Source organism: Leopardus geoffroyi, chromosome C3, assembly GCF_018350155.1.
Source record: "Leopardus geoffroyi isolate Oge1 chromosome C3, O.geoffroyi_Oge1_pat1.0, whole genome shotgun sequence".
Lineage (NCBI taxonomy): Eukaryota > Metazoa > Chordata > Mammalia > Carnivora > Felidae > Leopardus > Leopardus geoffroyi.
Window position 1 is genome coordinate 36,068,415 of NC_059338.1, and position 25,317 is coordinate 36,093,731.

General features: G+C 46.9%; 1 protein-coding gene across 3 annotated transcripts in view; it reads right to left on the minus strand.

Moving 5' to 3' along the window:
- The window catches only part of LAMB3 (laminin subunit beta 3), a 63,259-nt gene that overhangs the window by 31,682 nt on the left and 6,260 nt on the right, over positions 1-25,317 (minus strand). Inside the window, exons 2-7 of one of the 3 annotated variants that reach the window (XM_045452389.1) lie at positions 16,584-16,712; positions 12,828-13,012; positions 10,793-11,113; positions 6,614-6,925; positions 5,157-5,221; positions 4,204-4,358 (exon numbers count right to left, since the gene is read on the minus strand). In XM_045452389.1, coding sequence (XP_045308345.1) covers positions 4,204-4,358; positions 5,157-5,184 — 183 coding nt within the window. In that variant the 5' untranslated portion in view covers positions 5,185-5,221; positions 6,614-6,925; positions 10,793-11,113; positions 12,828-13,012; positions 16,584-16,712. Of the gene's footprint in view, positions 1-4,203; positions 4,359-5,156; positions 5,222-6,613; positions 6,926-10,792; positions 11,114-12,827; positions 13,013-14,453; positions 14,698-16,583; positions 16,713-25,317 lie in introns of those variants that run through there. The other 2 variants (XM_045452390.1, XM_045452388.1) reach the window with 2 other exon arrangements.

A 25,317-nucleotide genomic window follows, 5' to 3' on the forward strand; every position in this document is an offset into this window, starting at 1 on the left:
GCTGGGAAGCTTCCAGGCAAAACCCACTGGTTTCTGGGGAGCCTGCACCAGCCCAGAGATGATCACATGGCATGGCTCAGCCCCTGCCAGTACTTGCCCGAGAGAGACCATGAGGAACCTAAAGGGTCACACACAGCCCAGCCATCTCTGAGAAGCAGGCAGAGATGCTAAAGCTAAGCAAACACGAAGGCCAACTAACCCAACTCCTTTATCTCGCAAATGGAGAAGTGGTGGTCTAGAGGGAACCCATGGGCTAGTAAGGTTCCATCCCTAATCTAAGTGTCACAGCCAGGATCAGAACCAGAGAGTCCTCACTACTGGTCAGGGTGACTTCATTGACCATAATTGTCTCCAGAGTCTCCAACAGTCCACTGCAAATCAGATTGGCAGCAGCCACTTGGAAGCAGAGTGGGCTGGCCCAAGGATGGGTTGATTTCCATAAGTATGTGAGTGTGTGTCCTAATCAGGGAAGAAATGCTCAGGAGTATGATTCACAGATGAGGCAGCCTTTGCATGCAGACACAGGTGCCAGTAGGCAGGTGTGTAAGGGAAGAGGGGATGGAACATTTAGCATCTTGCAGACACTAGCCATGGTCACTTTGCTCATTCTTTGGACAGTCCTCACAACAACTCATTGGAGTGGGTGCTGTCATTACTCTCATTTTTCCAATGAGGAACTGACGCTCAGGGAGAGCACAGAAGCAAATGAGGATAAGGGGGCAACACAGATGTTCTTGGAGCTTTAGGGAACAGTGAGTTTATCCAGAGGTTAGCTAGGAGCTAGAGGAAGGAGAGCAAGGAAACAGGGCCATCCTGGTAAAGAACAGCCTGGCCCCAAGCTTAGATAGTTAAAGGTCAGGACCAGAGGGGCAAAGTTGGGGGTGGGGTGCCATAAGGCCAAGCTGACCAAGTCCTATGTCCATTGCAAGGGATGCAATATGGACCCCAAAATCTCAGAAGCAAGCTCTTGAGGCTGATGGGGTTTAGCTACTGAGAACAAATCAGGGAGAGGAGGTAGGATGCCAACAGGCAAAGACTGGCACATAAAAAAGGAGCTACACTCTGAGACCAGGAGCTGGGAGAGACAATTTTGGAACTGGAAGGAGTCCCCACTGCTCCTGCAATTCCCATTCCACTGAGTCCCTCTCGGGTGGACAGCAGGGGAATGAGCAGTGCAGAATGTCCAAGAGTCATAAATCTCCAATGAGAGCTGGCATTCGTGCCACATCAGTGGGCAGGCAGCAGGTGCTGGGTAAGGCTGTAATTGGCTCAGGGCTTGCCATATCACAGAAATAGAACAGAGGCACTAACCAGAAGCTTCGACTTAAGGCAGGTGTGTATATCAGGGCAGGAGCTGGTAGAAAGGGGTGAGGGGGAGAAGGGGGAGGGGAGGGCACTAGCAGTGAGGTTCTGCATCATGTCTCATCTCCAGCCAGGGCTGGCCAGGACACCCCCCATCTCTAAGTACTCAGAAAACTCGACACCTGTGTGTTTCCATCAGAAATTTGGGGTCCCAGCACACACCCAGACCCTCCCAATAGCTCACAGAGATAACAAGTGTCACCACATGAAGTATCATGAAAATAGATTGAGATAGTTTATATAAACCTCTTACTATGATGTCTGGGACACATAATATGTGCCTAATAAATTATAGCTGCTATACAGCTATAATTTGATAATAGAATAAATTAAACTTAAAAACTGGAATTGGAACTCAGCAGAGTTAAAACACTGATTCCTAATTGTCATCACACAGCCACCACAGCACCCAGTGTGTGTCTTTAGTGTATGTCTTCATGGCTGCCACCCAACAGCCTCTAGGAGGTGAGACAGGTAAGAGAGAGGATGAGAAATGACATAAGGGAGGAGTGGAAGGTAGGGGGAAAGAAGCTGGTTTTCCACAGTCAGCTCATTTCCAGAGAAAGTTGGGGCCAGGAGCAAACCTGCAGACACTTTCATCTAACACTCGCTCATGGAAGAGGAAGGAAGTCTCGGAGAGGGGTAATATCTTGCCACAAGTTAGTGGCAGACCTGGGACTACACATTGCATTCAAGATGCCCTATCCTCTACTCTTGAAAAGAGGTTGCATGGCTTTATTCCCCCTTATAGAAAAGGAGAAAAAAAAAAGCCAATCCTTCTCAACTTTCACAGCGGCAAAATAGCTGATATTTATCCATCCCCAGGGTTGCAAAAGTCTAGACTTCTCTTTTGCAAGCACCACTTTGCTCTCAGGGGGCTATTTAAGAGCAGGGAAGGGAGTTGGCACCCTGGGCATCTGAGAGAGGCAGAGGGCAGGCCAAGGTGAAGCCAAAAGCCCAAGGCTTTGGGGACAGAGGCTGTCCAGACAGGGCTGGGGTTGAGGGGACATGCCAGGACAGGGGCTCTGACTTCTCCTTACTTCTCCTTCCAGAAGGCAGGCCAGCCTGAGGAAGGAGGTCAGCAGAAGTCTCCCTGAAATTTTTAGACATACCCTAGTAGCATGATATTTTGAGGGTGTGTAGGAAGGGGGTGGCTAAAACCATTCTGTTGCCTAGAAAGCTCAATATTTCCAGGTCCCCTGATACGTGTGGAGTAATCTGGGCCCACAGGGAGTACTTGTCTTATGCTGGCCATCTTACCCAACACTGTCAAACAGAGTTTCCTATATCCAACTGGGTGAGCAGCAGAAACCACAGCCATCTCTGTTCAGTGCCTCCAAAGCCACTACCCAGTACCATCTGTCATTAAAAGTAGCCAAGAGAATACTGGTGACAAGAAGGCCAGGGAGGCCCAGAGGCGGTATCAGATGCCACCTCCATCATCCCAAGGACAAGGACTGTCTGGAAAGAGGACACCACAGGCTCTCTGTGAACCCAAGTCTCTTTCATGGCAATCAATCTCTCTTACTCCCCTTCTGTCTGTTTCTCTCTTTCTCTCTTTTTCTGAAAAGACTAGAGATTCGAGGAAAACCACTTCCTCACCCACTCCTTTGTCCAAATCTTTGTCTTTGGGGCAGAAAGATGGCCAACTGAGACTTGCAGCTGGGAAACAAGAAAATGCTAAGTGATTTCAACCTTGGTAAACATAAGGCACCAAGAATGATCCCCACCTTATTAAAGAGAAAAGAAAAGACGAGCGCCTGGGTGGCTCAGTCGGTTAAGCGTCCAACTTCGGCTCAGGTCATGATCTCACAGTTCGTGGGTTCGAGCCCTGTGTCAGGCTCTGTGCTGACAGCTCAGAGCCTAGAGCCTGCTTCAGATTTGGTGTCTCCCTCTCTGTCTGCCCCTCCCCTACTCGCATTCTGTCTCTGTCTCAAAAAATAAATAAACATTAAAAAAAAAAGTTTAAAAAAGAAAAGAAAGCCAAAGTTCCTACAACAAAGGTCCACAGGCATGTAGAAGAAAAAAAAAAAAAAAAACACAAAAGCTCTTTTAAAAACTCAGTTTCCTAATCAGGCAATGTCAATTGACAGGTCCTAGCGTTTGAGTTTCTGGATTTGTTCAGCTTGTGTTCTGACTTATCAGCTGAGCTGCCAAACCTCCTTTCTGGCCTCATCACTTCTTGGTCTATCCTGCTGATTTATGTTCTCCAACAGCAGTTGGGATGTTTCCCACTTTGCCTGAGTGGACCAACGAGGCTGAGAGGTAAGCTGGCTCTTCATACATGATAGTTGCAAAACACAGAAGGTAAACTCCAGCTTATAATCATGTATTGTCCTGCTAGCTCTGTCCACTCATATCCCAACACTGGCCAAAGAGATGGTGGCAAACGAGTAACCGTGGCACAACTTAGCTCATCCCACAGCAAGAACACAACCCAGTGCACACATCCCCCCACCTATGCTCCATCAGCCTTGACTTCATCCACCACAGACATGTTAAACTCTACATACTAAAGGATCGATACTCATCCCATTGTCTGTTCTCAAGACTTGAAAACCTGTCCTGCCCATGCCCAAGGACTGGGGAGAGATTTCAGTTTTATAAGCAGAAGAAGAAAAGAGCCATCCCGCTAATTCTGAGTACATTTTCTCCTGCCCAATGAAGGAGAAAATTCTGTCAAGGCAGTGATCTGGCCTTATATGTTTCTTGCATTCTCCACAGTGCATGAAGCTGGGGCTATACCAAGTACATTCCAGGCATTCTGTGAACAAATGGCAGACTCACACACAGCCCAATCTTGCCTTTTCCAGCCCTGGAGGCCATGGTGGTAGGGCCTACCTCGCCATACTGGGTGCAGTAGGTCTCAGGCTTGGTCAGTCCACAGGTGGATGAAGCATGGAGAAACCGGGTCCTCCCAATGAGCAGGTCCCCAACGGGTGGATAGCAGGCCCCACGGGAGCAGGCTTGCTGGGCACACAGGAAACTGGGCAAGACTGAAATCACAAGGGTGCTAAGATACAGCCTAGAGAGAGGAGGGCCCACCAGGCCACCCAGTATCCCCCAGGGAAGCATAAATCAGCTAGACTAGCATGCTCCCACTTGGTGGTGGTGGTGAGGATTGCAATCCTGATGCTGCTAGGTAAACAAAACAAAACAAAACAAAACAAAACAAAACCCTGATTTCATGTTCCATAACCCATAACTTAAAAAGGAAAGGAGGGGAAACACTGGCAACCAAAAACCCTGGATGATCCTGAAATGTGGCATCCATATGTGGCTTTTAGAATCAAGTTGCAGGCACATGCTCAGCCACCAGGACATACTCCTCAATCTCTTCACTTGCAGCCTGGCCTCTGTCAGCAACCAGAGCAGGGCTGGCTGCTGGCCATTTGTGCAACACCAGGAGATGCCTGCATTCTTTCTACTCCTTTATCTGCAAAGTTGACCCGGCCATACTTAGTGAGTGCCCAGTTACAGACCACTGTAAAATCAAGCCATGATGGCTCTGGAACCAGCCAGAGTGAAAGGCTAGGAAATTAGCTGTGCAGGGCACTTGGGAAACCATGAGCCACCCTCAGGTAGAAATAAGAAGACACTTAGGAACCTCTCATCTTCTCTAAAGGCCCAAATGAGCAGGGAAACCTTATGGGTGCCCCAGTAGACAAGTGCTCCAAGCTCAAGGACTACAGGGTGACAGATGATGTTCGTACTTTGGTAAGCTATCCTCTTACCCGTGGCTGTCACCTCCCTGCTATATAACAGGGCTTGGAAAGACGGGAATGGATACTTACCAAAACCCAGGAGTAGGAGTGGCCTCATTTTCAGCCAATAGGGGAATCCCCACAGAGGACCTCACCTGGGACAGAACAAAGCACCTTGGATTTAAAAAATCCATAAAACCTCTGGGGCATACTAACCCCCTTTACTAGGGTCTTGACCTAGGATACTTCCAAGCAGCAGGTACATTTGTAGCCAAAAGCTTGGAAAATGTCAGAGCCCTGAACCCATGTCTGAGCTGGCGTGTGTCTCACAGCATAACCTGGGAAAATGCCATCACCTTACAGACTTCGTCTTCCCCCTCTGAGATGGAAGGGAAAGAGGCTTGGCCCTACCCTGCCCACACAATCGTGGGGAGCAGAAAAGGGCTGGGCCCTTTGCAGAAGAGGAGCTATAGAGGCCTTGTTACTACTCCAAGAAACAGAGTTGGCCTTTTTCAGGGCTTGGCCCAACATCCAGGCCCAAAGGTGAGTGGGTCAAAGTGACTGAGGGCCTGGAAGCGAGCTCTCTGTGCCACTGCCATGGTCTCCAGTACCACCCAGGCCACCCTAAGGGTGAGACTGCGGTGGCCACAATTCTGGGCTAAGCAGGTAGCTGGGATGTGATGGGAAGAAAGGGGAGCCTGACAGAATTTAAAAAGTGAATGACGATTTCATCTGAACTGAAAGCAACTCAAAATGTCTCCCATTTTGGCCCGGGCTGTGCGGGAGGGAGTCCCCAGAATGGGGATTCTGGAGGCTGAGGCTGGATACTCAAAGGGTCCCTCCGGGGCACAGGCAGGCCTACTGTGCTGAGGCAAGCCCCACCCCAGCTCAGGCAGTGCCCAACTCTGTCTTCGTTTGGATGTGTGCCCTGCTCCAGTGACAGCCACATACTCCCTTGGCTGGGGTGGAAGAATGAGGCGGGGGGTGGGGGTATGTGCAGGACAAGGCATGGCCACAGAGGAACCTGGGGACGCTCCTGGCATTTTTAAATTATACATCCTAATTCATCAAAATTGTTTTCCAGTCCCTCCCAGAAGATTCAGGGGCCCCAGGAGGAGATGGGTGGCCTGATGTTGCGCAGCTAATCATGGCCTAAGAGGAGACCCGTTTTTTGGTTTTTCATCCAGTGCTATCTCTGTGCTTCCACTCCCGGGCTAGAATCTTCCACGACTAGGCATCTGAGTGGCCCTTGGAAGAGCTCTAGCTGGGCCAGCCCACACTTTCTACTACTCTTTGTGCTCAGCCCCGATCTGAAGCTGCTTTTTTATGTCACCGAGACTCTTATCAGATGTGAAAAAGCAGCCCAAACAATGGCAGACATTTAACCTAGCCTTTGGAGGTGAGCTTGCTTGCTTGGGTGAGCTCCCAGGAAGGACTGAATCAGGCCCTGTAGCCAGGCCCCAGACACCCAGAGATACAGACAGCCCTTCCCCCCTGCGTCTGGCCCTCACCGAGCAGGTGAAGGCAGGTGAAGACAGGTAACATACCTGGCTCCGTGCTGCTTGCTCTTCTTTCTCCAGATGGCCTCTGAGAGCACCCCTTGAATGTGGGGGCTCCTCTCCTGGCTCCCAGTTTTTAAAGAACGGCCTCACCTCTGGAGACTCCCTGGCTGGGCGTAGCCCACTGCAGGGCGGGCCTCAGGAATCTGGCGGCTGGCACGCCCATCTGCCGTCACAGCACCCCCCCCCCCCCCCAGGACAGGACTGGGCAAGTGGGTCGGTCTCACAGGCCTCACAGCGAGCTCATCAGTCCCTGGCTGCCCATGGGTGTCCTGGGTGGGGGGTGGTCGAAGGGGGCCACTGCAAGCAGAAAGCACCAGGCAAATGTCAGTGACTCCAGCGGGGCAGGGAACGGCACTCACATTGTGATAGACACCACACCTGGCACTTTCCCAAGGCCTATAGGGGTCAGCTTCCTCTTGTGTCCTGGACCACCCTGGACAGAAGACCCAGCAGAGGACACAAAGGTCAGGGCTGTTATATAGGGTATTATTGCCCAGACCTGTCACTGGGCTACAAGGGGAGGAGAACTAAACATCCAGGACCCTGGAAAGCACCAGACCCCTCCCAAGGAGGGGGGAGGGGAAGTGGAAAAACCCTACTTCGTGGGGAATTTGCAGACCCTTTAGGTTCATCAGGAAGGGGTCAAAGCCCAAGGAAAGCTTAAGGGGAATAAACAGGAATAAACTCTAAATGCCTACCCTCCGGCTCCCTCTGCAGGTTGGCAGGGAGCCCCAGGACAGGTAACTACCTGTGAGTCACTGCCCCTAGCTCAGTAAGGGCTGGTCTCGGGGCCCCACCCTTCCAGGGCAGGAATGCCAGCCTGCAGGGCCAGAAAACAGACCTGACCACAAGTCGTGGAAGGAAAGGTTAACCACAACTAGACCCACTTCCCCTGTCTGCCCCCTCCCCCCACCAGGCCTGAGAACACAGCTTCCTTTGTGAGATTCTGGATGCACCCTTGCCTTAGGGCCCCTGGGCTGAGAGCCACTGTAAATGGCGGTAACAGACCTAAATGGAAAGGCTGGTCTCAGAGGACACTCATCCCCCAGGTTAGGGTCAGAGAGGGCTTTTAGAGAGATCTGGAAGGTCACCCAGTCCATATCTTGGCACTGTTGAACTGGCATTGTCTTGGAACACCGCTCGCTGCCTCAAAGTTTCTATTTAAAGGAGACTCTTAACTATCCAGTCCAGTCTGTCAGTGTCTCCTAAGCAAGAAGTTCTCTACAGTTTGAGGGGTAAGTCCAAGAAATTGGTTGGAGAACCTTTAAGGGGAAAATGTAGAATTTTGTGGATTAAACCGGGCGTTTCTAATCTTAGGTTCTAATTTAGTCCAGTAAGCTTAGGTGGGCATGGGAAGTACTATAATTAGCAAATGGGCAATAAGTTATTTACACACATAACAAACACTCCAATAAATGTTAGTGTCTTGACCCCTGTAAGAATTCGTGAAATCTGGTTTAACTCAACAAGTCAGAGTCAGTACGAACAGCTCCCCTACGTGGGCCAGCCTCTGCAACAAGAACACAGAGAGACCCCCATCACATCCTCCAGAGAAAGGTCACTGCTGACACCCACTCCACCTCCTGGGGCTTAGAGTCCACCCGCCTGGTCTGTGTCTCCCCACTTCTCCAGCTCCCTGAACTCTAAGCTTCCAGGAAGTCTTCACCCTCCTGGAACTGCCCCATCCCTTGCCCACCACCAGGAAAGAGGATGTGACAAAGAACTCGTTAATAGTTAACCAGCAGAAGGAGCCGGTGTGGCAATCCCAGACTGTCAGACGAGGTGGGGCAGGTGTGTGGTGGGCCGCACATTGAGTGGCTGGGGCCCTTCAAATCCCCCTCCTTCTGCTCCCTTATGAGGCCAGGAGCCCGGGTAAATAAGCCCTTAGTGTTTCAGACTTCACAGGCTGGGGCAGGCCCCAGGAGTGGTTTCGCTTCACAGAGAGAAATAGCAATTGCTCCGTTTGGGCACCCCCCACACTCTGGGCCAAATCCAGGACAGTGTTTCTGCAGACCCCCAGGGTAGGCTTGTCAGCCTCACTCCTCAGGGATACTGAGCACGCTCCAAAGGGGATCTAGGACCCTCAGGATGGCAGGGCCCCAGGCACAGGCTTTGAACTTCAGAACCCAATTTGTTCAGAGACAAGAAGCCTAAAATAGGGCCAGAGGCTGGGTTAGGACCTGGCCAGGGTTAAAGGGCAGGTGGGGGCATCACTACAATGCCCCTGCCTCCCTTCTGTGTACTCTTCCCTCTCTAACTGCTTCCCATCATCTCGTTCTGGAGCCCTCAGCACCACCACCCTCCCACCAACAACCCCCACACCCCTCCCGCCAGCCCTGGCTCATTAGAACTTGAGCTTAGGGAAATGGCTACTCAAGTTATCCTTGACTCCGGTGTCTCTTGCACCCACATCATCCTATCAAGAAATGCTGTTAGCTCCCCTTCCAAAGGCAAACAGAACCAATCACGTCCACCCTCTTGGCCTGAGCCTCTCTTCCTCAGACTTCTGCAAATCCTCGAACTTTCCTCTTCTTCCTCCTAACTGGTCTTCAGTAGACCCTCTTCTGTTCAGAACCCTGCACTAGCTCCCCATTATGGTCAGGGTCAAAGCCAAAGCCCTTAGAGACATCTGCGAGGCCCTACGTGATCCAAACACCCCCATGATTCCTCTGTCTCTACTGATACTGCCCCTCACTCCTTTCACCCCAGGGGCATGGCCTCCTAACTGTGCCTCCAAACCACCAGGCTGCTTCTGTCCTAGGACTCTGCTGCCTTGCCTGGGTACTTCCTCCCATGGAACACTGTCCCCTGGGTGTCTACAAGGCTAACTGGCCTACCTCTTTCAAGTCTTTGTTCAAATGTTACTTTCTCAATGACTCTGACCACCCTATTTAAAATGACAAGCAATTTCCCTGCCCAATCCCTGTCCCCAGCCCCCAGCACTCCCAACCCCACCTATCCTACATTATTGGTGGGCTGGGTCTTTCTGGTTGTGGTGTGCAACACTTACCAGCTTTCCACCAACTATATAGCTTACCTATTAATCACGTTTATTTTCTGACTCCTTCCACCAGACTGACATGTTCAAGAAGGCAGAGATTTTTGTCCCTTTTGTTCACTACTGTTTTCCAAGTGCCTTGAAATAGTGCTTGGCACCTAGCAAGTGCTCACTCTTTGTGTAACGAACAGGTTTACACCAAAGTGTAAATAAGGGATATAGTTTAAGGAGTCCCCATGCACTGTGGGTGTATTTGCGTTCTCAGAGGGGACAGTCTGGGCCTCTAGTGACCGGAATGGATGGCTTATAGTGGAAATTCCTGTGGCAGTCAACTGCAGAGAGGGGGGTCTTTCTGGAGGCACCTACCCCCAGATTACATAAATGTCACCATGTTGATGTAGGCAGCATCCTGTGTGCTTATCAGTCATTCCTGGCAATGTCTCTGACAGGGTGTGGGGGTGGCATTAGAATCTCCAGTCTCCATTATCCATCTGTCAGGCTCAACCCATCCAAATTGTCAGGGAGATCAGCCAAGATCTGATCCATGAGAGATCAAGGGATAGGGAGCAAGGGGAGGGAAGGAGAGAAGAAAGGAGAGGAGTTTAAGGTGGATAAGAGAGCCTGGTGCAGGCTGTGAATGGCGGATCACAGGTGTTGGTAGGAAGAGGCACCAGGTGACTAAGGCCCAGGCACCACCTGAATATGGTGAGTCATGGCTGAGTCTTCGTCTGTGGGACAGGGTAGGCTCCAGGAACAGCCCTGGGGATTCGCCACGTGACTCAAGCTGGCGTGGCCCTTCACACCTGCACCATAGCTCAGTGGCCCAGACATTGGTCACTCTTCCGTGCGCCTCCCCCAAAACCAGAGAGAGACAGTTTATTATGTTACTGAGCACAGGCAAGAACCCAGCCTCAGACAGAGGCCAGCAGAACAGGGGCCTGGGATGCCTGTCAGGGGCTGACTCTATTTCGTGCCCTTCTCTCTCCCCTACCCTCACCTCCTCAGCCTGAATGTCTGCCCAAAGGACAACGGCACACATTAGCTTGGGCCTGAGGTCCAGGAGAAATCAGGCAGTCAACTTAAAATAACTACAGCTAACATTTTACCAAGTGCTCAGGAAGCACTGTTCTACACCCTTTGTATGTATTAACTCATTTAATACTCACTACATCTCTGTAGAGGATGGCACTTAATCATCCTTCCTATGCAGATGAAGAAAATGAGGCACACTTTCAGGAACTTGGTTCCAGCGGAGGACTGGTGTTAGCTGGGGGCTCCTGGGGAGGCAATGATGCTGTAGGAACATCCAGAACAGACACCATTAAGTGCCTTCCTGTTTGTTTTCCACGTTGACAGGCTCTCTTGTGTGGGCAGAGATGAGGAAGGGGCTGGCATCCAAATTCCCCATCTCAGAGGCTCAGGCACATACTGGTAGGGTTTCCCCACCATGCTGACAGGGAGCTGTTCTGACTGAGGACGTGAGTACCCTATAAGGAATGGAAAGAGAGAAAGTAGCCGGAAACATATCACAGTGACCTAAACACAGTGTATGTGACAGGATGACACAACTTCTGCCTCGCCACAGGAAGGGGGAATCCCCTCCCCTGAGGTCAGGCTCCTGGGTCACCTCAGCTCCTTCTATCTCCCAGGGTACACCCCCAAATGCTCCACCCTTCCCTCCTGAGGGGTACAGCTCAGTGTAGCCTGCAGCTTGCTAGAGTAGAAAGCTGGCCTATGCCTGGCCCATTGTTGGCTGGCTTCCCAGAGAAGAGGGAAGAATATGTTGGCATTTCTACCACCTGTACTGTGGGTTCCTGACCTTCCTCTAGCAGACAAGCCAGCTCATGACCAAGCATTCTCCACCCCAACCGCCTCTACCTCTGCTGTCCAGTCACTGTCCTCAGGGTATTAGGTTTTCGAGATCTACACCCAACCTCTGTGACCTTTGGCCACAGAGATGCCATGTGGAGCTCCCCATGTGGCCATGGCCCAGCCGGAGAGGAGAGAGACAGATGCCTGAAGGGGGCAACGTGCAGCCACGCGGCAGGTCAGCAGCATCTGGGGAATACACGGAGGGGGACTGTGGGCATTTTGCCTCCCTGAGCTAGCAGAGGGCTGCCAAACAGGACTTCAAACTTCTTTTTTTTTTCAATGTTTTTTTATTTATTTTTGGGACAGAGAGAGACAGAGCATGAACGGGGGAGGGGCAGAGAGAGAGGGAGACACAGAATCGGAAACAGGCTCCAGGCTCTGAGCCATCAGCCCAGAGCCCGACGCGGGGCTCGAACTCACGGACCGCGAGATCGTGACCTGGCTGAAGTCGGACGCTTAACCGACTGCGCCACCCAGGCGCCCCTCAAACTTCTAAATACAATCCCAGAAAGGGCCAGTAGGCCGACAAACTGAACATCCAAATGCTCAAACTGGCGTTTGTTGACGGAGTATGGGGAAGTGAGTGCTTCGAGGTTTGAGGGGGGAGGGGGGCATCGGTGTATCTGGCTTCACATCTGGAATTAGCCCCAACTAAAGGCTTTTAATCAGCACCTCCTTGCAGTGCTTGTGGCCGCACAGGGTCCACGTATGGACTGGAGCATCTCGGAAATCCTGGTCCTAGCTCCAGCTCTGCTACTCAACTAAAGTGTAGACTAGGGCAAGCCCTTCGCTGGGTCTCATTTTCATCATTTGAGAATACAGGTGTTGGATTTTACTGGTTCTCAATCCAGGCTGTCCCTCAGAACTACTTGCAAGACTTACAAAATCACAGACTTAAGCCAGGCCCCACCCCCAAATTTAATTGGCTTGTAGAGTGGCTGGGGCATTCAATGTTTTTGAATCTCCCCTAAGTCCTTCTCCAGCTCCAGAATGTTCTGCTCTCAGGGTGGACAGCAGTTAAAGCCCAGACCTCAAGGTGAGCGAGGTGAAGGTGAAGGTCTTGACTCTGCACCCCCAGCTGTGTGCTTTTGCACAACCAAAACGGCTTGCCTACAATGGGAATATTAGCCATCTGCCTCGTGGATCCTTATAAAGTTTAAAGGAAACAATGCAAACTTGTGTCCTGGCTAGGTGCGTCCTCTATAAAAGATGTCTGTGCTCATGTGCACATCACATGCAGGCGTCAAGGCCTATGATAAGCAGAATCTGCAGTTGTTCTTATCAAGATGCAAATATCAATCCCATCCAGATATTTCATAGCTCACTTACTGGGCAGCAGGCCATCCACGGAAGCCCCAGGGCCCAACCCGAAAATCTGTGCTTTGTGCATTCCACTCTGTTCCTTAGGGGCTGCAAAGTCCTCAGAAGCCATGACTTGGACCAGAAGGGATGAGGGGACACTCCGGGGGCCAACGAGCTAAACTCCCGAGAGCAGGGCGATGCTCCCAGCATTCCTGCACAGGGAAGGACAGAGGGTAGAGGGCAGGGAGTGTTTACAAACAGAGGATAGAGGGCAGAGGAACAAGTGTAAGGATAAACAGACTTACTGTTTTATGGCCATCAAGATTTAGCAAAACCAGAGTCCAACACCTGATAAAGATAGGAGTCAAAGCTGGTCTGGGCAGATGTTTTGTTCTTAACTCAGGGCAGCTGCCTAGCAAATCTGAGGACGATAGATAAAAGGCACTTTCTTTTCCTGGGGACTTTGTTTTACACAGATCAAAGCCTGGGCAATATCCCAGCAGAGAAGGGTGATGAGTCTTTATCCAATCTCATTCCTTCCCCTGAAAATGTGAGTCAAAACTGACTCCCTTCTGATCTAAAATACTGATAAGAGATTTAATACTGATAAAGAGGGAAAAGTTGATGGGATACTGTTAAGTGGGGCGGGGGGGGGGGGGTGGAGACTTAGAAAATAAATGTACATAAAATCTACTTAACTCGAAAGAAAACTAATATTCAGAGAGAAGCCAGGGAGAAAATAGCCATGTTAGTATTTCCTGTCTCTTTCTTTCTTTAAAAAATTTTTTAATGTTTATTTTTGAGAGAGAGTCACAGAGTGCAAATGGAGAAGGAGCAGAGAGAGAGGGAGACGAAGAATCTGAAGTAGTCTCCAGGCTCCAAGGTGTCAGCACAGAGCCTGACACAGGGCTCAAACTCATGAACTGTGAGATCATGACCTGAGCCAAAGTCGAACGCTTAACTGGGGCCACACAAGTACCTTTCTTCCTTCCTTTCTTTCTTTCTTTCTTTCTTTCTTTCTTTCTTTCTTTCTTTCAGAGAGAATGAGTGTGAGCGAGGGAGGAACCAGCAGGGGAGGGCACCCAGGCTCCCCTTCCTGTCTGTTTCTATTTCTCTGCATGCCTTCGTCTTCCATAATGAGCATATTTTATTAGAATCATCAGTAAACATAAAGTAAAAAGCGTCAGGGTGAAGACAGTAATTTTTGTTCATCTACAAACTATTAATCCATCTCTCTTTGCTCCCTCCTCTGCCCTGAACCACTATACCCAGGGACCGCCCAGGAGTTCACTACAAATTTTCTAAATCATTGTAGATTTTGTAAGATATGGCTTCCCTTTCTTAAGAAAGATTGCTTCTTGGGGCTGTTAGAGTTCTTATGTCAAGAAAGCCCTTAGCATAGTTCCTCAATAAATGTATGTGCTAATAAACGTGTAAGGAAGAACAGACAAAAAGAGAGGGAGGGCAGAAAATGTAACAAGTAACTACCAGCACCTTATCTTCCTGCTTGTATGTCTCAGGGCAAATCAAAAGAAAGAAAGAGTCAGTTCTGGTTTATCTATATTTTGAGGGGAAAGAGGAAGTGAGGATAACTAAAATTCCCACCCTCACCCAACTTTGCCTTTCCCATGCAATTCTCCCAGAATAACATACCTAATTCTGAACTTCCCCACTGCTCACTCGGAAATTTGCATACCCAGCAGCTCCCAGTGCTCAAGTATAATCACACATTTGGATTCCTAACTGTGATGTTGCATCTCTCGATCTGATGTGTGTGCACTGTCCCCAACGATCCCTGTAGCTAGCACTGCCAGATAAAATACAGAGGTCCCAGTTAAATTTGTATCTTAGATAAACAAGGGACACCTTGTCAGTATAAGTAGAACCCCAAAGATTGCATGAGGCATACTTATACTAAAATAGGATCCATTATTTATCTGAAATTCTAATTTTACTGGGCTTCTCATATTTTTATTTGCTGCATCTGGCAAACTTACTTGTAGTAGATGGTTCACTCATGGCTTCCAGACTTTTCCTAACCTGCACATCTTCCTCTAGAAGTTCCTCCATCTGTCAGCAATCTTCTTAAGATATGGTGCTTAGAAGTGAACACGGGTGTCCCGGTGTCCAATGTCTGACATCATGGCAGCATGCTCTGGGCATGAGTCCCTTGATCAAAGACCTCTCCAGGTGAAAGACCAAGAACTAAACAACAGTATAGAGAACTAAACAACCTGCATCATCTGGAGACTCTGTGTATGCTTCCCTGGACATGAGAGGTTGCATTTACTCCTTTGGTTAAGTATTACTCCAGAAAGAAATAGCTATGTATTTCCCTGAAAGAACAGAAGGGAACAAAATATTTTTCTGCTTTTGCTATGTATAAGGAACCATTCTAAACACCACGTCTACAGTATCTCACTTATGTATCCCAGAAGCCCTAGAAGGTGGCTCTTTAAAGGAGATATTATTTCCCTTTTTTATAGCCTCAGCATTATTAGGTAGCTTGAAAAGTTTACGAGGTGTTAGAGACTGAATATGTCTGCACCCCCCTCCCCCCGCCAGATTCATATGTTGAAACCTTAACCTCAATGTGATGGTATTGGGAGATAGGGCCTTTGGAAGGTAATTAGGTTTAGATGAGGTCATGTGGGTACAGTCCCCATAATGGGATTAGAGACCTTATAAGTAGAGGAGCAGACACCAGAGCTCTGCCTCCACGGTGTGGGAACACAGTAAGGGGACACCTGTCTGAAGCCAGGAAGCTGGCTCTCATCAGGAACCCGATTACTAGCACCATCATCTCGGCCTTCTAGCCTCCTAGAACTGTGAGAAATAAATGTCTATTGCTTAAGCCACCCAATCTATGGTATATTATTTGGGTAGCCCAAGGTGATGAAGACACAGAACTAGCATTTTAGTTAGGTTATGCTGCAGTAATAAACTAACCACAAAACCTCACCAGCATAACACAACAAACATTTATTTGTTGTTCGTACAAAGTAAAATGGGAGACAATGGTGAGGGGAGAGGTCCTCTGTTCTATAGCCATTCAGGGACTTCTGCCATCTTGTAGCTACACCAACAAGGACACATGTCCTTAATGACCATGACAGCAAGGATAGAGGAGTGTGGAGTTCTCCCATATTCCATGCTTCAGCTCTAAATTGACACCGTCATTTGGCTTACAACTTATTGGCCAGAACTGCTCAGAGGGCACCTAAGTGATCTTCCTCTGTGCCCAGAAAAGGAAAATGCAATACAGCGTGGTGAACAAATAGCACTGTCTACCACAACTAGTATATGGTGAAACCAGAATCCATCAGCATATCTTTGAGTTTCCAAAAATCCATATTCTTTCCATTGCATATCTGGTCCTCCCAAGATTAAGGGAATCTGTTTTTGACAAAAAGGAAAAGTCACATGGAATAGTTTGTGGAATACAACATCTCAAGGAAAGTGATAGGAAAAAATGGCCTGGTGAATATTTTAGATTTGCAAAACCTAAAGCATCACAAGTGGTATCCCCTTGGAAAACCTTAGAAACATAGCCCATGAGATCTCTACAAGATGTCGATAGAGGATAAATATCTATGAGACAGGCAGGTTGCTCTAGTTTCTGAGAGAAAAATCACGGGGGTTGGGGGCGAATCTTCGAGGAAAAGATTCTGGTATGTTGTAGGGTGACTAACCACTGCAGTTTTCCAGGATTCTCCTTGTTTTAGCCCCAGAAATTCTATGTCTCAGAGAACACTCTTTTGCCTCAGACAAATGTTTGCTCACCTGGTTGTACATCGGTACTTCTTCTCCCAGACAAATTTTGAACATGTCACATCAGGTGGCTCAGTAAACTCTGCATGAAGATGTGCGATGGTTCGAGAAAGTGAAGTTGGCTCTGAGTCCTAGAAAAACCTGAATGGAATAGCACATGAGAATAAGACTCTCCCCCAGGGAAGAGCTCACGAAGCTCCTGTATGAATATCAGACATCTTATCAAAGCAGTTGTCTTCAAGGACCTAGGGAAAGAAAACAGCATTCCAGTACAACTTTTGTTCTGGCAACTCTACTCCTGCTGCTGGAGCCTGAAGTACAGGAGGCTCTTTTCTCAGCCAAATCACACCAAGGACCCATATTGAGCTTATAGACACATTAACATCTCTATCTTGTCTCAAATCAAATACTGTTAAAACCATGGCCTACACGTTGAACTTTTGCCCTTCTTCAGAGGTACATGCACATACACATACACACATAGACACACACACATGCCTTTGCACTTTTTCCAGTGTACATTTCATCTTATTAGCACTCGCCTAGCACTCCATTTGCTGAGCTGGATTTGGTATGCACTTTGACCTGTACGTTTTCCATCATCTCCAGATTAAAATACCAAGTCCACAGCCAGACTCTCAGGTGCTGCTGAAAAAGCTGCATGTTTGACCTTATCTCAAACAGCAACCTTCACACAAGTGCTCTGATCCAGCCATTCCATTCCCTTGACCATATTTAGGCTCAATTCATTCAGCTCTGCCTGTCTGCCTGGCCATCTCCATCTCTTGTGTACTTGGATAAATTCTAAATCCAAGAGTTGGATCAGGTTCCTGGATCAGTGATGACTTCTCAGCTATTCTTTGTAAATCCTTCCCAAGTCCCAGCAGCAGACCTTACTTATACAATTCAAGCAACAATCAGCACTGTTCTGTTTGTAAATCCCTTCTACACCAAATTTACATATTAACACCTATTCAAATTTTAGTTATTTTGTGATTTGTCCCCAAATCTTGATTGTAAACTCTTTGAGGACAGGAATGACCCTTGGCCATTCTTTTTATCCTCTAATGAGTGCGTAGCCCAGTGTTTGTACATAGTAGGTGCTCAAAAACAAATATTGATTTATTAGTATGGATCCATAGGGCAAGGGAAAACCTAACAAAAAGTGTTGAAAAATATGCTGTCATGAATATTGACACATAATTCCCTTTCAGGACAACATAGAGAGAAAAGTAAATATTTTTTCTCCTAAGAACTAGAACCCGAGAAAATTCATGATGAGCCAATCTGCTGATCAACAGGTTCTCAAAGTTAGGCTTCCTATTCCATCTACCATGGTTGGTACTTGGGGAGAGAAAGGCCAGGAATCAAAATGGCAGTATTTTTGGTTTGGGGAACTGAAATACTTCTGTGCTCAGGCTATGGACCCAGGCCACTCAAGGCATATAAGACCCAGCTTTTAGAATAGTCAGAGGCAATGAAAGGAATAAATGTGGGTCCAAGGGAGGAAAGGGCACAAGTGGAGAGAGGTTCTTAGGACACAAGAACTCCTCAACATGTTTTAAGAATTCTTTGTTACTCTCAGAGAATCAGGGAACATATGTAGCCTAAGGTCTGTCAGCCCCTACCTGTCCTTGTGCTGCCGAAGATAATGTATTCCATTGGTACTTGTAGGCCCATTCCAACCCTGGGCCGATAAGCACCAAGCCTAAGACACTAAAAAACCCCTTCCCACAACCCAACAGGGTCTCAGAATAGTTGTCTCTCGAAGTTCATTAACTAGGGCCAACAGTGTCCTGTTATCCCTCCCGCTGTCCTGGCGGCCTGGACTTGGATGTGAACCCTCCCAGCAAATCAGACTGTGTACATAACACCCCTCCACCCCCAGCTTCTATCGGCTCCTCATCCTCAGAGCCCGGGCTTTTCTTCTGGCTCTCCTCATCACATGTCAGCAGACTCTTCTGACTTTTGACCCAGAAACACAAAAACATCCAGAACCATTCATTCACAAAACAAATATTTACTGAGCATCCACCAAGCAAGGCACCCAGTGACCAGTAGTAAATAAGTCAGACAGAATCACCGTCTGGAGGGAGACTACTGTCTCATGGGACACAGATGCTAAACGCACAATTACCAAATAATTTATTAATTATGTAACCAGAGTGATCTCAACTTCCTTAGCCATATAAATCACCCTTTCTTCTACTATCAAAAAAACCATAATGCTGACAGTTCTAGGGAAATGTTAGCAGATAATACAAGTTCCTTCTAGTTGCCGTTTGTCCTCAAATACTCACAGCTTTCTTTTAACCATCTCTCTGGCCTATTTTGACCTCAAACCCAAAGACACAATCCTTCCTCCATTCCCCAAAGAACAAAACACATAGCTGCTGAGTTTAAGAAATTGTTCTGAAAATTTGGAAGTGACACAGGGAAACTACAACCTAAAAATAAATACTAGTTTTCATCAGCCCCAGAATTCACCCAACATCATGGCATGTTCCTACTGCTCTAAGCCTTGACCAGGTTACTGGAGCCAAGGGCCTCCCTCCGTGTAACCAGTCAGGGTCCTCCCTTTTCACGAACTCACTTCTCCCATCCCACCCCATGAAGACAGCCTTTTACAGGTAACAACCCAAGGTGGCCTACATGCCTTGGTATTAATCTACTCACTGCTACTTGCCATACATCAGCATTCATTCATTCATTCATTCATTCATTCATTCTGTTCATATTTATTGAACACTTATTTTGTACCAGGCATTGTGCTAGATGAGGACAAACAAGATAGCAGCAAAAAAGACAGACAAGAGGTAAACAATAAACAAGTAAACCAAAGACTAAATCTGACGATTACAAATGTCAACATTTTTGTGAAATATTATTTTAATGGGATGATATAGTAGATATGGATCTCAGGATATTGGGAGTGCCACTTTAGAAAGGATGGATAAGAGGAGTCTCTCCGAGGAGGCGACCTTTGGGATGAGATTTAGGGCTGGACTTCCAAAGGGAAGTTAAATGTGTATTTAACGTGCCAGCAAAGTAGAGGTACCAACATTGTTTTTACAAATTTTTATATTTAATTTTTTTTTAAAGATATGAAAGTAAACATCTCGGGCAAAATTAGAAGGCTGTATGTAAACCCCCAATATACATTTTAAAATTTAACGCTATTATTTTTATTTACAGGGGCAGGGTGGAAAGCTCAATCTTTTCAGGGCTTAGGACCTCTAAAGTCTTGTTTAAGCCATAGGAGATACTAGAATCACCCACAGGAATTAAGGTGGATCCACCTTGGGGACCTCCCAGGCAATGATGGCTTTTAAAAACTCCCAGGATGATTCTAAAGTGGAGCCAGGGCTGAAAACCACTGACCTAGGGAAATACTGTAGATGGAAAAGAGGAATCATGGTAGGACACTGGAAAACCCCCAGCATTAAGAGAGTAATTCATAACCTTGGCTGCACATTGGAATCACCTTTAGACCTTTAAACATTACTGATCTTTGGGTCCTACTTGGCAAGATTTTTTATTTAATTGATCTAGCCTGGTCTTCAGAAATGTTAAAAGCTCCCCAGTGATTCTAATGCATGTTCAAGATTAAGAACCACTGACTGATAGAAAAGAAAGATGTAATGAAGGAAATCTGGGAAGAAGAAACTAAGGTGGAACAATGAAGAAAAGGAGAGTGCAGTGTCCCTGAAGCAAAGAGAAAAGGTGTTTCTAAAAGGAAGAAATAGTTATTATCTGTTGAATGATAAAACCCAGTTCATTCAATAAATAACCCATTGGATTTTGGTGGGGTGGTGGTAATGGAAGCCAGATGGACATGGGCAAAAGAGTGAATGGTTGATGAAGAAATAGATATAGTGATTGTAGACAACTGTTAATAAACAATTTTAGTTATAAAGAGGAACAAAGAATTCAGGCAGCATCTGTAGCCAGAATTGAGAACCACTTCTCAGATGATTTCCTACCGTTCCATAGATTGAGACCCAGTGCTCTGCGTCTATAGACCTTTCTGCAATGATGGAAATGTTCTATACCTGTGCTGTCCGACATGGTAGCCACTGGCTACTTGTGGCTGTTGAATGCTTGAAACGCAATTCAGGTGACTGATGAACTGATTTTTTTTTTTTTAAGTAGGCTTCATGCCCAGCGTAGGGCCCAACATGGGCATGAACTCACAACCCTGAGATTAAGACCAAAGCTGAGATCAAGATTTGGACACTTAACCAACTGAGCCACTCAGGTACACCAGAATTTTTAATTTTATTAAATCAGCTGTCCAATAATATAACTTAATCATGGGGGCACTATCCCATCCTATTCACAAATGCTGGGGGTTTTAAAGGGCTTGTACATCAGGGGCCATCTTAAAATTCTGTCTACCACATTAGAAATGAGTCCTTTGCTAAGTCATACGGTAGTTCTAGTTTTAGTTTTTTGAAAAACCTCCATATTGTTTTCCAGAGTGTCTGTACCAGTTTGCAATCCCACCAATAGTGCAAAAGTGTTCCCCTTTCTCCGCATCATTGCCAACATCTGTTGTTTCCTGAATTGCTAATTTTAGCCACTCTGACAGACCTGTCCATTGACTGACGAATGGATAAAGAAGATGTGATTCTACCAGTACTAGTTGGCGATGAAAAAGAAGGAAATCTTACCATTTGCAACAACGTGGATGGAACTGGAGGGTATTATGCTAAGCAAAACAAGTCAGTCAGAGAAAGACAGATATCATATGATTTCATTCACATGTGGAATTTGAGAAACTCAACAGATGAACATAAGGGAAGAGAAGGAAAAATAAGATAAAAACAATGAGGGAGGCAAACCACAAGAGACTCTTAAATACAGAGAATAACTGAGGGTTGCTGGAGGGGTGGTGGGTGGTGGGGGATGGGTTAAATGGTTGATGGGCATTAAGGAGGGAATTTTCGGGATGAGCACTGGGTGTCATATGTAAGAGATGAATCACTGGGTTCTACTCCTGAAGCCAAGACTACATTGTGTATTAACTAACTTGAATTTTAATTTAAAAATAATAAAGAAATAAAGAAATGAGTCCTTTATTCCAAGAGAGCTCCTGGTCTAGAGTCTGGATGTGAAGGGAGAAAATCAGATTTGGTGATACATACTCTTAGAACAACTACTCCATAAGCTGATTTAGGAATAAGACCTATTGCTCTGCTTCACCCCTAGCCCAAGGCAAACAATATCTCCACAGTCCCCATATTCCCATCCTTTCTCTCTTGTCTCTGTTCTCTCATGGGGTATTTCCCCATTTCCAAGATCTCAGCCACTCTCAACTCACTGAAACCTCTCAAATCTTCAACTCCCAACCCAATCTCTCTCCAGAGCTCCAGATTCATGATTCATATACAACCACTTAATGACCATCTTTGCTTGCATGTCTCACAAACAGCCCAAACTCATTATAACCAAAATGGAACTCATTCTCTTCCTCCTCAAACATGTTCTTCTTTCTTTTCTCTCCAAACCTGGGAGTCACCTCTAACTCCTTTTCTCTTCTACAGCACTAAGTCTTCCAGCTTTACCTACAATTCATCACTCAAATCTGTCTCCCTCTATCCACATTACCTTTATCTCAGCCTAGTCCATGACTACCTGAATTACTCTAAAAATATCCCACTCGCTGCCTCTCATCTTGCCCCACTCATGTATTCTTCACTCCAATAGTGATCTACTTAAAATGCCAAACTTGTTGAACTGTGCTGCTGTCTGAAATCCATCAATTTCTCTGACCGCCAGCAGGATAACCAATTCAATATAAGATAAATTGATAGCTATGATTAAATAACTCAGTGGACTTTGCATTGTGCTAGCCCTGAGAACAGTGTACTGAACAAGACAGAGATAGTTGCCACCTTCATAGAGCTGACAGTCTTGCAATAGAAACAGACAACGGTCATGAGAAGGAAAGTGAAATGGCTGTGGGAACCATGCAGCACAGGGTGCTTCCCTCATCCGAGCAGCAGGGAAGGCTTCTCTGAGACAGTGAGAGGACAGTGACACTTGAAGGATGAGTAAATGTTCACCAGATCATGGGAAATGAGGAGAGTGTTCCAGGTGGAGAGAACAACATGAGGAAGGATCTGAAGTTATGAAGGAACAGACCAGTGGGGCTGGCACATAGAAAGTAAGGGTTGAGGGATATACAATGAAACTGGAAAAAAAGGCAAGGACAAAGTCATGAGTGAACTTATACACCATGCTAAGAATCCAGGGCATTATGCAAATGGCAAGATGGGGAGCCATCGAAGGGTTCTAAAAAGAAGAATGACATGATAAATTTGCTTTTTTTTTTTTTTAAGATTATACTGGATTGGATTGGATTGGATTGGACTGGACTGGACTGGCTTAGACTGGATTGGATAGGTCAAGACCCAATGCAGAGAGACCAGTTATGAGATCACAGCAATAGTGCAGGTAAGATGATGAGGGTTTAGACTAGGAGGGTGGCAAGGGGGATAGAAAACAAAGTCAAGAGGTATTTAAGAGGCAGAATGATAACTTTTTTTTTTAGGGGGGGCAAGTGAGCAAGGGGCAGAGAAAGAGAGGGAGGGAGGGTGTGGAGAGAAAGAGAGAGACAGAGAGATAGAGAAGTGGGGCTCACCCAGGGCTTAAGGCTCGTGTTTTTACCCAAAGTGGGGCTGGAGCTAACCCGAAATCAGGCTTGTGCTTACCCAAAGTGGGACTTGTGCTCACCTGATGTGAAACTCGAACTCACCAAGTGAACTCATGAGATCATGACCTGAGCTGAAGTCAGATGCTTAATGACTGAGCCACCCAGGTGCCCCAGAATAACAAGTCTTGATGATCATGTATGAGAGGTGACAGAGAGAGAGAGGAGAAAAGGATGACTCCCAGGCTTACAACCTGGGCTACCAGATAGATTGTGAAGCCTTGACCTGGAAAGATGGTGGTGCAAGTTTTGGAGGTAGAAATATCAACTTTGGCTTCAGATATGAAAAGTTCGATACCTGCAAGATATCCAAGTCAAGATGTAGACTAGGCAGGAAGATATAGAGGTCTAGGGCTCAGATGTATACGTCATCTTTACAGAGCAATAATGGAAGCCTTGCAAGGAAACCAAATCACCTGAAGAGAATGTGTAGAGTTTAGAAAGAGGTTCCAAGACTGAGTCCTGAGAAGTGCAAAAGTGAGAAAAAGAGGTCGTATAGAGGTTGTATAAAAGGCAAAAGTGAGAAAAAGAACTAAAGAGTGTCCAGAATAGAATAGGAGGAAAATTAGAAGAATATGACATGGAAGCCAAGAAGAATGTATTTCTAGAAGACGGGAGTGGTCATTAGCTACTAGACATCACATATGTAGGTGACCATATGCATAATTGTTCATTATGGTTTCTGTGCCTACTACTTCCTCCTCATTTCCTGCCATTTCCCAAAACCCATCCTTTATGTTCTGACACCAATTTTGCTTAACTTCTCTTGGACCCCGAAATGTATTTTCATACATCCTACCCTTTCTATATGCAGCCCTCTTTCATTCCAGTCCTCCCCCAACCCTGAGCCCCCACTCCCAGAGTCACTGATGAACATCATCCATCCTTTAATACCTTCAGCTGCTCAGGCATCATCCACTCTTGGGCCTTCTTTGACAACTTCCTCCCCAAACTGAATCAATATAGTACCCATTCTACTCTATTTGTTTCCCTGGTGTATATTTCTATTATTGTGCTTATCCTAGGATATTGTAATAATTTACTTAATGTCTGAGTCCTCTACTTGACTATGAGCTTCATGAGGGCAAAAGCAATGTTGTATTCTGGGGCACCTGGGTGGCTCAGTTGGTTAAGTGTCTTGACTCTTTTTTTTTTTTTTTTTTTAATTTTTTTTTTCAACGTTCACTTACCTTTGGGACAGAGAGAGACAGAGCATGAACGGGGGAGGGGCAGAGAGAGAGGGAGACACAGAATCGGAAACAGGCTCCAGGCTCTGAGGCATCAGCCCAGGGCCTGACGCGGGGCTCAAACTCACGGACCGCGAGATCGTGACCTGGCTGAAGTCGGACGCCCAACCGACTGCGCCACCCAGGCGCCCCAAGTGTCTTGACTCTTAATATCAGCTCGGTCATGATCGTGAGATCGAGCCCAGCATCAGGCTCCACACTCTCTCCCTCTTTCTCTGCCCCTCCCCTTTGCTCTCTCTCTCAAATATATTTTTTTTAAACAATGTTGTATTTTGCTTTCTATAACTATACTTAACACAGTAACGGATACATGGCTGGCTTCAACAAATGTTTTTGGTTTTTTTTTTTCCCAAATGTTAATTTATTTTTTGGGGGGGGTGGGGCAGAGAGAGAGAGAGGGAGACACAGAATCCAAAGCAGGCTCCAGGCTCTGAGCTGTCAGCCCAGAGACCCACGTGGAGCTTGAACTCATGAACCACAAGATCATGACCTGAGCCTAAGTCAGATGCTTAACGGAATGAGCCATCCAGGAGCCCCAAACCAAATAGTCAGACACTTAACCAACTGAGCCACCCAGGCGCCCCTTCAACAAGTGTTTTTGGATCTTATTGCTGACTATATGTCACCTAGAGAATGTGAATGACCTGGGCTGGGATAAAGGACTACAAGAACTGCTGACACAAGCAGGGGGCAAAGACAACAGAGTAATGACTAAATCAATGACATGTATTGATTGCTTCATTTGTGCCAGACTGCTAAGCCTTTTCCAGTTCTCTAGCTCATC